The sequence below is a fragment of the Papaver somniferum genome, chromosome 7 (genome assembly GCF_003573695.1).
Source record: "Papaver somniferum cultivar HN1 chromosome 7, ASM357369v1, whole genome shotgun sequence".
NCBI lineage: Eukaryota > Viridiplantae > Streptophyta > Magnoliopsida > Ranunculales > Papaveraceae > Papaver > Papaver somniferum.
This window is the reverse complement of record NC_039364.1, coordinates 106,192,183-106,203,401: the sequence shown is the minus strand read 5'-3', so window position 1 is coordinate 106,203,401 and position 11,219 is coordinate 106,192,183. Positions and strand designations below refer to the sequence as shown.

The window sequence follows — 11,219 nt, the reverse complement described above, 5'->3', positions numbered from 1 at the left end:
GATTTCGCATTCCAACGTCGCTCACTTCGATTCGTGTTTCCTTTGTTTGATTAATTTCTTTATTGAATTGGAGTCCTAGATGTTTAAGTTTAAAGTTTATTTTGATTTTTAATTTTAGGTTTTTGAGGATAAGGGAACTATGACAAATTGAAATTATTTTGGGATATATAGGTAATTACACTACCTTTAGACACCCCTTATAAATCCACCCTAGATAATATAATAGATGAGTATGCCTCAAAAAAAATGAGTATGCCTCAAAATAGGTTTCAAACTAATAGATCAGTTCAGGGGCGGAGCCAGCCCAGTGCAGGGGTGTGCACTTGCACCCCCAGCCCAGCTGGCTCCAAAGCCTAATTTGGGCCCAAAGCAAAAAAAAATTTAGCTACTCATAAGCCTAATTTTGTATTTTGCACCCCCTAAATTTTTTTATCTCCCCAAAGCAAATTTCTGCGCCCCCTTCATAGAAATCTTGGCCCGGCCCTGGATCAGCTGGCTAGAACTTTCTCAAATGCATTAAAACTAAATCCCATTTGTGCTCCTCCACTAATCAAACAAGATTTGCAATCATCAATTGAATCTTTCTTCATTTCTTAAGCATTTCCTTGCAAATTAAATATTGCTGAGTGTTTTTATTTCTTTTTCATTGATTAATCTTTTCTTAGACAATAACGAATAACGGAACGACATACGGGGGAATTAGCGTTAACTTAGCGGTATAAACATTTCTTTGCAAATTGGACATTTCTGGTTTTTTTCATTTCTGATTCTGTGGTTATAGCCAATTTAAATTTCCATGAGAACTCAAGTTAAATTTTCTATCAGGGTAAATCATTTCGGATCATTTTACCAGTGGACTGATTTTATAGTCAAGAAGGGCACAACGACAATTTTACCGGAACCATTGCATTCTCTCAGTACATATATAATTCAAAGGCTCTTCCTGTCATTTAGGACTGAATCTCATGGTTCCTGAATGCACACATATGCATACACTTTACAATTGTCTAATTTGAATCCTAATTTATTTGTTTTCCGAAATTAAAGAGCTATTTGGGAATATGTGAGCATCTGAGAACCGTACTATACATAATTAAAGAAATTCAATAGTACGCATACTTGATTCACATGCACATTTTCAACAGTACCAATTTCTCCTTCTCCCGACTCAATCAACTACAGTATTATCAGCTTTTCCCTTTGATTCAATTATTAAGAACTTTCAAGGTATAATTTGTTCACCAATTTCATTTAAATTGATTTCGGTAATATTTTAGTATGGATTTGAGTGTTGGTTTTATGATAAAATTATCTTATGCATGTGTATGTGTGTTGGGTTTATGATATAATCCATGAAATCATCTTTTCACTATCTCTTGATTGTGTTGTGTTATGTTAGTAGTAGTACCCTGCATAAATTTGTAGTTGCTGTAATTGAGGTTGTTCTATGTCTTCTCATATGAGTCAGGGAAATGATGTATAACAAAATTTGGTGCAAGAGATAGAAAGCTATTTATAATAGGAAATGCTAAGCAACTGGGTATGTTCTTTGTGGAGGGAAACTCATTTTGTTGTTTTCTAGATATCCGATTTCATTTTGTTCTCCGTATTCTGGTTAGCGGATAGTTGGTTTTTGTGATTCCAATTTCTTAAATTTGACTCACCATTCAAACACGGTAACAACTCGTTGGGGAATGAACTGGTTGATAGTTTTAGTGTGAGTTTATACCATTTTGTTAGTACTGAATTTTTGTGAAAACTTTTGAGTTTGGTTGGAACTTTTCAGTTGGGAAAATAACACTTTCCAATTCTTTTAACTTTTACCATTTTTATGTGAAAACTAGTATATTTTTTACCTTGTCTTGGAACTTTTCCTTAATCACTTTATTTGGAGAATAACTTCTGAAAATAGGCCTAAGAAAAGTGTGTACGAGAATCCATCTATAAGCTTTGGAGGAATTTGTGTTCATTAAGTTGTATCTTGTTTTGGTTTTGATCAGGTGTTGAGGAAGAAGAAACTGTATCTTTGGTGGTGGTTCATTTCGCAGTTGGCTTTAGCTTACACAGAGACTAACTTAGAGGTTTGTTTTTGCATTTTTCTCTCATTGTGTGGTTCTGGCATAATTTTTTTTGTCATGCTATTTGCTTCAGACTATCTTGCTTCAAAATATCAAATTTTATTTTGCCATTGAGGACAATGCTTCCCTACTTGAATGAGAATGATTTTACAATCCGCTAATCACTTATAACTTAGATTATGCTTGTTTTGTCCTGAAAAACTTTTGAGATTTGATTTGAGGCCTATATTGAGTCACCCTGTGGCTGTATGATTTTTTATTGTTTCTATTTTTGAGATCTTGTGTTTTCAAGTGGTGTGATGGGACTTCAATGAATTACTGGGTCCGCAGTAATTTGCAGAATAATAATCTTATCTAACAGTAACAAGTAGGTTAAAATGGCAACACGTTTAGTTTTATTATCTGTCTCTCTATAATCATGTATGGTCGACCATTTTGTTCTTATGCTTTTCAAATTCAGACCCACTTCCAGTATGGCACCTCTAGTCTTGACCAAAAAAAGAAAACTTGAAATGATGACAGACGATATCCGAACAACGTTGGATGCAGTAACTTTATTTTACATTTATTTCTATTCATATGTCTCGCGTCAGCAAAGCTGTGTGTTGAGAGCCAATGATCGTTTTGAATTAACTATGGTACGATTGTGGGTGATGGAAGATTTGGTATACAAAAGTGACACCAAATGTAAATCCCAACTTCGTCTCGATAGATGCACTTTTAGAGTTCTTTGTCATAAGCTGCGCACCACTAGTGGATTAGAATATAATAGAAATTGTGATGTCGAAGAAATGGTGGCGATATTTTTATATGTAATTGCGCATCACCATAAGAATAGAGTTGTGGGTTTTCAATTCAAGCGATCAGGAGATACTATTAGTAGACATGTGAACACGGTGTTGAAAGGAGTTATTAGGCTTCAAGGAGAGTTGTTAAAAGAACAAGTAGCAGTCGCTACAAGTTCAGTTGACCAAAGATGGAATTTCTTTAAGGTATGAGATTATCTCTAATGAAATATTAAAACCTTGTTAACCTTATCTGTAATGAATATTAACGCTTGGTTTTTTGTATCTATAATGAACTATTAACACGACCTTGTTTACCTTTAGAACTGCCTAGGGGCATTAGATGGGACACATATTAGTGTCCACGTTGCTACAGCAGACAATCCTAGGTATCGTACAAGGAAAAGTGCAATTGCTACCAATGTCTTAGGTGTATGTTCTCAATATTTGGAGGTTATATATGTATATCCTTGATGGGAAGGATCAGCTGCCGATTCTCGTGTTCTTAGGGAAGCCATTTACAAAAAAAAAATGGCTTAAAAGTTCCACATGGTAAGTTTGTTAGAGTATTGTAACTTGAATCTGCGGATTAGCGAGTGTTTTTCATGTTTTTTATTAAGATAATGATGGTTTTTTACATGCTTACTTGTTTAGGTTACTATTACCTTGTCGATGCCGGTTATCCAAATAGTGGAGGATTTCTTGCTCCCTTTAGAGGTCAACGTTATCATTTGAAGGAATGGGGGAGAGATCGTCTAGAACCCAGGACAGCTGAAGAGTTATTCAATATGAAACATTGTCTGGCTAGGAATGTGATTGAAAGAGTTTCTGGATTGTTGAAAATGAGATGGGAAATACTTAGGGGTCTCTCATGGTATCCTGTGAACATACATTGTCGTTTTATCATGGCTTGTTGTTTGATACATAACCTAATTAGGAGAGAAATGCCGATGGATGAATTTTTACCGGAAGATGAATATGAAGATGGACCAATTAATTTGGTTTCTCCTCAAGAAAGTCGAATGATCGAACATGTTGATTCCTCGAATTATTCGGATGTTCAGAGAAATGAGTTGGCAAATCAAATGTGGGAAAGATGGACTGCACGTAGACGTATGCGCATAGTTAGTTAAATGATTTCATCATTTTCCTGTATTAGCTTACATTTTTTATCACTTTCATTTGTACTGTACTGTTACAAGAACAAGGTTTATTACTTATCTTCGAATGGTATAATTTTGTCAAATGGTTTATTTCAGATTTATTTTTGCAAATGGTTGATTTTTTATCTCTATCTTAGTATCTATGTGGGTTTATATGTAGCAATGATTACTGTGTTTACTGCTCTACAAAAATTTAGATGGTGGTAGAACATTGGAGCATGTGATTACTTATAGAAATGAAATGCAGTTTTTCGCCTTTATGGCTTTATGGAATTACTATTCCTAGACAGAAGTCTGTAGTAGTTGATAATGAAATGTATCATTCTTTTCATCAACAAGTATAAGTGTCTGTTACTAACAATTAATTTGTGTTCTTTTATTCCTTGTTTTATTTGATGTTAAACTATTTTTGAAATTATCTTGACGGAACTTGGTTGTAAACAGGCAAGTAATGGCACCTCATCGGAATTGGGTACAAGCTGAAGATGACATATTGGTTGATGTTTTGACGGAACTTGCGCTCGATGGCAAGTGGGAAAGTGATACAGGATTCAAATCTGGCTATTTGAAAGTGATTGAACAGAAATTAGCTGAGAAACTACCCAATTCCGGGTTAAGTACTACCAACATTGATTCTAGAATCAAGACCCTGAAGAAGCATTCAATGGCAATCAATGAAATGCTAAATGCTGGCAGTGGTTTTGAATGGGATTATGTCAACAATAAGCTTGTGTGTGAGAAGAATTTATTTGATGAATGGGATAAGGTAATTTCAAACCATTATTAAATATATTCCTTTTTGTTTAGTCAGTTTGTTCTCTTAATCATGTAGTTTTATCCTTGGTTTGGTATTGGTATCAGTATCAGGTCATACAAGTAGTACGGGGTTGATGTCTTAGAATTGCAGAAGAAAATACACATAGAAGTGTTATAGGAATGCCCTGGAGCTTACACTTTTGTTTTTTTCGACTGAAATTTGTGAAGTTCCAGTTCATTTTTCTTGTTTTTTGGACTGAAATTTTGTTGTTTGTGGATTTTGCAGTCTCATCCAAGTATAAAGGGAGTGTATGGGAAAGTTTTTCCTCATTTGGACGCATTGGTTGAAATATTTGCTGAAGATAGAGAAAATGGTAAAGGAGCTGCGTCTTTAGATGAAGAGTTAGAAGACATAGATAAAGAAGATGGACAAGAAAGGGAGAACGGAACAGAACAAGAAACAGAGCATGAACAAAGTAACCAGTCTGGATCAGTGGACGAAGCCAATAATAGCAATGATAAAGGTAGGAGAAGGAAAAAGGTTAGATCATCTTCTTTAGATATTGGATCCGGTGAATCAAGTGGTGATTCGAATGGTCTTAATTTGATGACTAATTCTTTCAGCAAGTTTGTATCAGGCACTCTTTCACATTTTGAAGCGATTCGTAGTACATTGGCTCAAGAATCAGACACCAACAAGCAGTTGTTTGAGGAGCTGCAGAAAATTGATGGTCTTAATGATGATGATGTGATGGATGCTGCATCGATTATACTTGATTCGACTACAAAGACCAAAATGTTTTTCGGGATGGACGAAGGAAAGAGGATTCACTATGTGAAGAATAGAATACTCAAGTAGAGTAGTGGAAAAGGGAAGCTCTTGGTATGTTTTGCTCTTGTTAGGGCGGTATTATACACAAGTTGGTTGCCAGTAACATTGTGGAGGAAGAATAGTGATCTTAAATCTGTTTTGAAATTTTGAATTCTTAAATTTTTGAATTTGAATATGAAGTTTAGTTGTGTATTAGAATTTGGTTGCCAGTTAGATTGTGGAGGAGTAATTGTCCAATTGTTTAAATTTGTTTTGAAATTTTGAATTTTAGTCATATATATTGATATTTAAGTAATATGATAGATTTGAATTACATTGTAATCCAATAACCCCAACCAAACATATTTTCTTATACCAAGGAATCCATTTCCTGGAATCCAATTGTAGGAATTGGATTACCCTATAATCCAATTCCTGAGATTTGAAAAACTTGAAACGAACGGGACGTCATGGGAATTTATGGGTTTAAATTTCTTGATTTTGGTTTTCTTCTTTAACTACCAATCAATAAAGCATATATAAAATTAACCATGTATAACCATTGCTAGAAAATATATACATGTGTGTGAACCTGCTTCAAAAAATAAATAAATGTGCGTGAACCTACGTTAAAAAAATTATATTGGTACATCTTTAGCTTTAAGAACACTAACCACGGGGGAATTAATTGGAAAACTAAAATGTTAAAGTTCTGCTTGCTAACAAAAGTTTTAATGATAAAGCAATACATGCTACGAACCCACCAAGGTGCATCCAGAAATGAATTGTCAGCTCCTTATCATGTCACATAGGAACCTCGGAACGTAGCATCATGTAACTGTACCACTAAAATGAACAAGCAATACGCGAATACATACTCCAGGCAAAGATTATAACTCCGCACGGCTCAAGCGTAGTTCCCAGTATGGGCTTCCTCTTCTGTTTTTATCTTTTTCACTTTTATGGTCGTGGAGGCTCTTATTAAAAAAGATAAACATCCATAAGCTAAGTTCCAAATTTAGTAAAAGGTAAGACTTTATTAAAAAATGGTCACAAAAAGAATGAAAGATTACGGGAAGAAAATATGAATTAGAGAGCACTGAATGTCACTTAATACTTTATCGCAGGATTGAAGCCCGAAACATATCACAACCAAATCTATTCTTCAAAGGTTTCAAGTCAATAAAAGTTTACTTTTTATAGATAGTAGTCGCAAATTCTCCCCTAAAAAATTAGGGTAACCATCTTATTGAATACCTATTAGTTTTTTAACAATGTTATTCCTAATTAAATAAATATTAAAATATCGAAAATGCTATTCGACTCTCTCTCTAAATATCGCACTACCCTACGCACTAACTGACGTGGCTAGCAGACGTGGAAATCCACGTGATAAAACTTCCAGCCACGTACTCCTCTTTCTCAGAAACAACAACAAAAATAATAAATTTCTCTCTTAACCTTTATGTTCACTTTATATGCTTACTCTTCCTTGTTTCATCTCAAATGATCTGAATTCTAATCATCTTTGATTTCGTTTCAAAATCTCACAAAATAAATTTACTAAATAAAGATTCCCCAAGAGCAACCACTGTGGTCGAGTATAACCAAATATTTGGTCAAAAAACGAAACACAGCGGATAAACTATCGATTAAAATTCGGATCAAAGGCCAAATCCAGACTATATTTGGTCCAAGACCAAAATCAAAACCAATTATAGTCGAGCGAATGTATAGTTAACGCTCCACCACCAGGCGGGTGTATAGTTAACGCCCAACACCAGGCGTGCATAAAGTACCCCACACCACGCGTGTTTTATACCTCCGTCCCATTTATTATTATTTATTTTTTTCTTTTGGATGGGCGGGGTTTATACTCTGCCCCACTCTTTTTCTTTTAAGTCACTTTATATATGGGGCGGGCTTTATATTTCTGCCCCATTTTTTTTTTGTTTTTTGGAATCTCATCGGGCGTATGTATATTTTACGCCCCACATCAGACGAACGCTCGACCAAATTTAGTCTTATATCAGTAACGTCACACAGACTAAACTCAAATTTGATCGTTTTTTTTATCTTTAAACTTTGGTTATACTCGCACCAATGCAGTTGCTCTAATAGAATAAGGTCCCGTAAATTGAATAACTTACTGTTATTAATCTTCTCCGATCTGATGTTCATCTTCTATGAAAAACTAAATGCAAAATTGATACGAACCCAAAATCATAAATTGAAACTTGGTTTCAAAAACAGAGAAGAACCCTGATTTCCATTACCTGCGAAAATTCATTGATAATCTTTTGATAATTAACGAGTTTATCTTGATTGGAGCCTTAATCGGTCATTTATTCAAACTAAAAAATTGAACAGAGATAAAGAATAGAGATTACAAATTAAGTGGAAAAAGGATGCAGAGAGTGATTCGATCTCTTTTCTATGAGATGAATATATGGTTCAGATCTTAAGAAGTGGAAACGAGAGATAAAATGGCTAGAAGCAGGGATGATGGTGTGCGGAAATTAATTTTGGGTTTAAACAATAAGCAAGGAGGCAAGTAATAGCCAACCAAAACAAAATATGGTACAAGAATGCATTTCAGAGTTTTCAAATTTAGTTTTTGTGATGTTGTTCGCACGATTTTGAGAAGGTTTTGATTAACGTGATGCTGAAATTTTAGTTGGGTAGAAGAAAGAAGAATCAAGCAAAAACAGTAGAGAAGAAAGAAGAACTTTTGCAAGAGAGAGAACAACAAAATCAACTAGATATTACACGTGGTTTGTCTTTTGTAAAGATAAGCTTGCCACGTCGACCAGTGCTGAGGGTAGAGTGATGTTTAGCAACTGCAGTGGTGCGAGTATAACCAAAGATCAAAGAGGGAAAAAAAGATCAAATTTTGGGTTTAGTATGGTGTGTGACGCTACGGTGGAAAGACTAAATTTGGTCAGACGTACATTATACGTTCGCCTGGTGTGGGGCGTAGACTATACCAACACCTGATTGGGTAGATCCTAAAAAAAAAAAAATGAAAGAAGTGGGGCGGAGGTATAAAGCCCGCCCCACTAAAATGGTTTTGAAAACAAAGAATGGGGCGGGGTATAATGCCCGCCCCATACAAAATAATAATAATAAAAAAAATGGGGCGGAGGTATTAAGCCCGCCCCATGCCAATTTGAAGATTTTAAAGAGTGGGGCGGAGGTATAAACCACGCCCCACGCAAAAGAAAAAAAAAATAGGCGTTCACTATACGTCCGCCTGGGGTGGGGCGTGGACTATACGTCCGCCTGGTGGTGGGGCGTGGATTATATAAACGCCCGACTATATTTGGGTTTGGTCTTGATCGCCGACCAAATTTGGTCTGGATTTTAATCTTTGATCAAATTTTGATCGATGGTCCGTCTCACTACGCCTATCCAATGGACCAAATATTTGGATTTAGTCGTCCATGGACGCTCTAAAGGAGTCCGAATAGATTTTTTTTTCTTTTCTTTTTCTTTTGTTTTCAAGCATTGTATTGTGTGTTTGAAGACTCTCAATCCCATTATGGAAAACAAACCCTAGCAGCTCCACTGCGGTCTCGTCTTCCTTTTTAACAGTAAGCTTTTTTTTTTTTTTTATCAATCAGCTGGGGCTTTTTTTTTTTAACAGTAAGCTGTACATCTCTGCATTTGATTTTTTTAACAGTGAAAATATTGATCAGCATTTGATTTTCTTTTCCACCTTATTTACTTCAATAATGATTCTCCCACGTCCCACCAGCTCTCATCTTCTACTTTTCATCTCTGCCTTCTTGATTAATTAGCCGTTTGTTACTTTTTAAAGTAAGAAATCAAGTAACAGTGTTCTGGATGTCCTCTAAATCTTCCATCTTTTTCACGTGAAATGGGCAGAATACCAAATGTATGTTTTATGTCTAGTCAGATTCTTTTCCTCTAAAGGAAAGGTTAAAGAAAGAAAAACTCTTTATTTTTACCACTAAATACTAGTCTTAGTTACGGTAGGCATTAGGCAGTGTATACCAATGTAGTTAATATCGGATATCGGTTCATCTCGGCCGGGACCGATACACTGGTACGATTTTATATCGGGGATATTATCGTTGAAATATCGGTTCTAGATTTAGAGACTATAATTTTATATTAAACATTTCTCCACACATTTTCGGATAAGATATAATAGATAACATCAATTTTATCAAAAAAACAAAAGAGTAACTTTAGTAGACTTGCTTCGAGAGCTACATGCACCTCTACTACCACCTGGAAGACTTTCTTCGCCAAAATTACCCTTAAACTTTATAGAAAACGACCAATACCGTCTCATATCAGGAAATGTAGGAAAATTTCGTATCGACCGATACGGCCGATATTTGACCGAAACGGACGATATTCGACCGATACGGCCGATATTATAGGGCAAATATCGTATCCCCGATATCCTTCTTATCGTATCGTTCTGAACCGATATCCGAAATATCTCCGATATATCGGCCGATATTGACTACAGTGGGTGATACCACGTTAAGCTAGTTTTACTTGAAACTGTTCTAGATATATATCTCTATCTACCAATATCTGTGTATATATACACATATAGAAAGGTAGATGTAATACACAAAGCGCAGATCAGAAAGTAACAATATATCAGACATTTAACCAGAGGTGCAGTTTAAGCCATTAATCTTCTTCTTTCTCTATGGATATTCAAGACAAGTTTATTGAGAATGATAACCTAAATCTTCACTTTAAACAACAACAGCACCAAGATCTTTCTTTTTCCTTCTTTCCCTTTTCTCCTACTTTATTTGACAATGATGATTATGGGTTCTTTCCACATCATCACATGATCTACTTGTATCCCACTGCTGGCCAGTAAACAACCCTAGTACTGCTTCAACTGCAACAGAATCAGTAGCAGCACATCAACACCAACTGGATCTTTTGACGGCAGTAACTAATAACAAAGCAGAAGTTTCCCTAAATGATATTAAAAATGATGATGGTTTTGCTATCAATATCCTAGATCCAAACAAAGTCATTTCCGATAGTAAGATAAATAATATTACTACAAAGAACACTTCAACTAAGAGGAGTTCAAGAGAGAGATCTCCTGGGAAGAAAGATCGTCACAGCAAGATCGTTACAGCTCAAGGTCCGAGAGATCGGAGAATGAGACTATCCGTGGACATTGCTAGGAAATTCTTTGATCTTCAAGATATGCTCGGTGTTGTCAAAGCAAGCAAAACACTTGAGTGGCTGTTAAACAAATCTAAGCCTGCTATCAAGGAGAACATGAAGATAAACACCATCCGGAAGAGTGTGAATGATGGTGGTTCTGTGAAGGAGTCCAATATTTCTACAGCGTCGGAACTACTGTCAGAGACTGAGAGAATGGCACCTGCACATCAAAATCGGACATTTCCTGAAAAAAAACCCCTCAAAACATGGTAACAAAGTAAAACAGATAAGACAGCAATCATGTAAAGCTACATTCCAACCTCTTGCACGAGAACTAAGAGTAAATGCAAGAGCAAGGGCAAGGGAGAGGACAATCCAGAAGAGGATGAATCAACGTCTTCAAGAACTGAAAAAAATGTATTCAAGGTAAAACTCAAAGGTAAACCCAAAA

The 11,219-nt window shown here is 35.6% G+C and overlaps 1 protein-coding gene and 1 pseudogene across 1 annotated transcript; both read left to right on the top strand.

Moving 5' to 3' along the window:
• The first annotated feature begins 4,477 nt into the window (after window positions 1–4,477).
• LOC113295046 (uncharacterized protein At2g29880-like) lies at window positions 4,478–5,641 on the top strand. The gene is made up of 2 exons (XM_026543407.1): window positions 4,478–4,792; window positions 5,069–5,641. The coding sequence occupies exons 1-2, from the start codon at window positions 4,478–4,480 to the stop codon at window positions 5,639–5,641; spliced, it is 888 nt and encodes a 295-aa protein (XP_026399192.1).
• Window positions 5,642–8,079: 2,438 nt separating this feature from the next.
• Window positions 8,080–11,198, top strand: LOC113295045 (annotated as a pseudogene).
• Window positions 11,199–11,219: the final 21 nt, after the last annotated feature.

What these genes read in the sequence shown, in the direction of transcription:
- LOC113295046 (XM_026543407.1), top strand. Translation starts at nt 4,478, where the DNA reads ATGGCACCTCATCGGAATTGGGTACAAGCTGAAGATGACATATTGGTT. An exon ending in TATTTGATGAATGGGATAAG is followed by an intron (nt 4,793 to 5,068) that starts GTAATTTCAAAC and finishes TGGATTTTGCAG; the next exon opens with TCTCATCCAAGTATAAAGGG.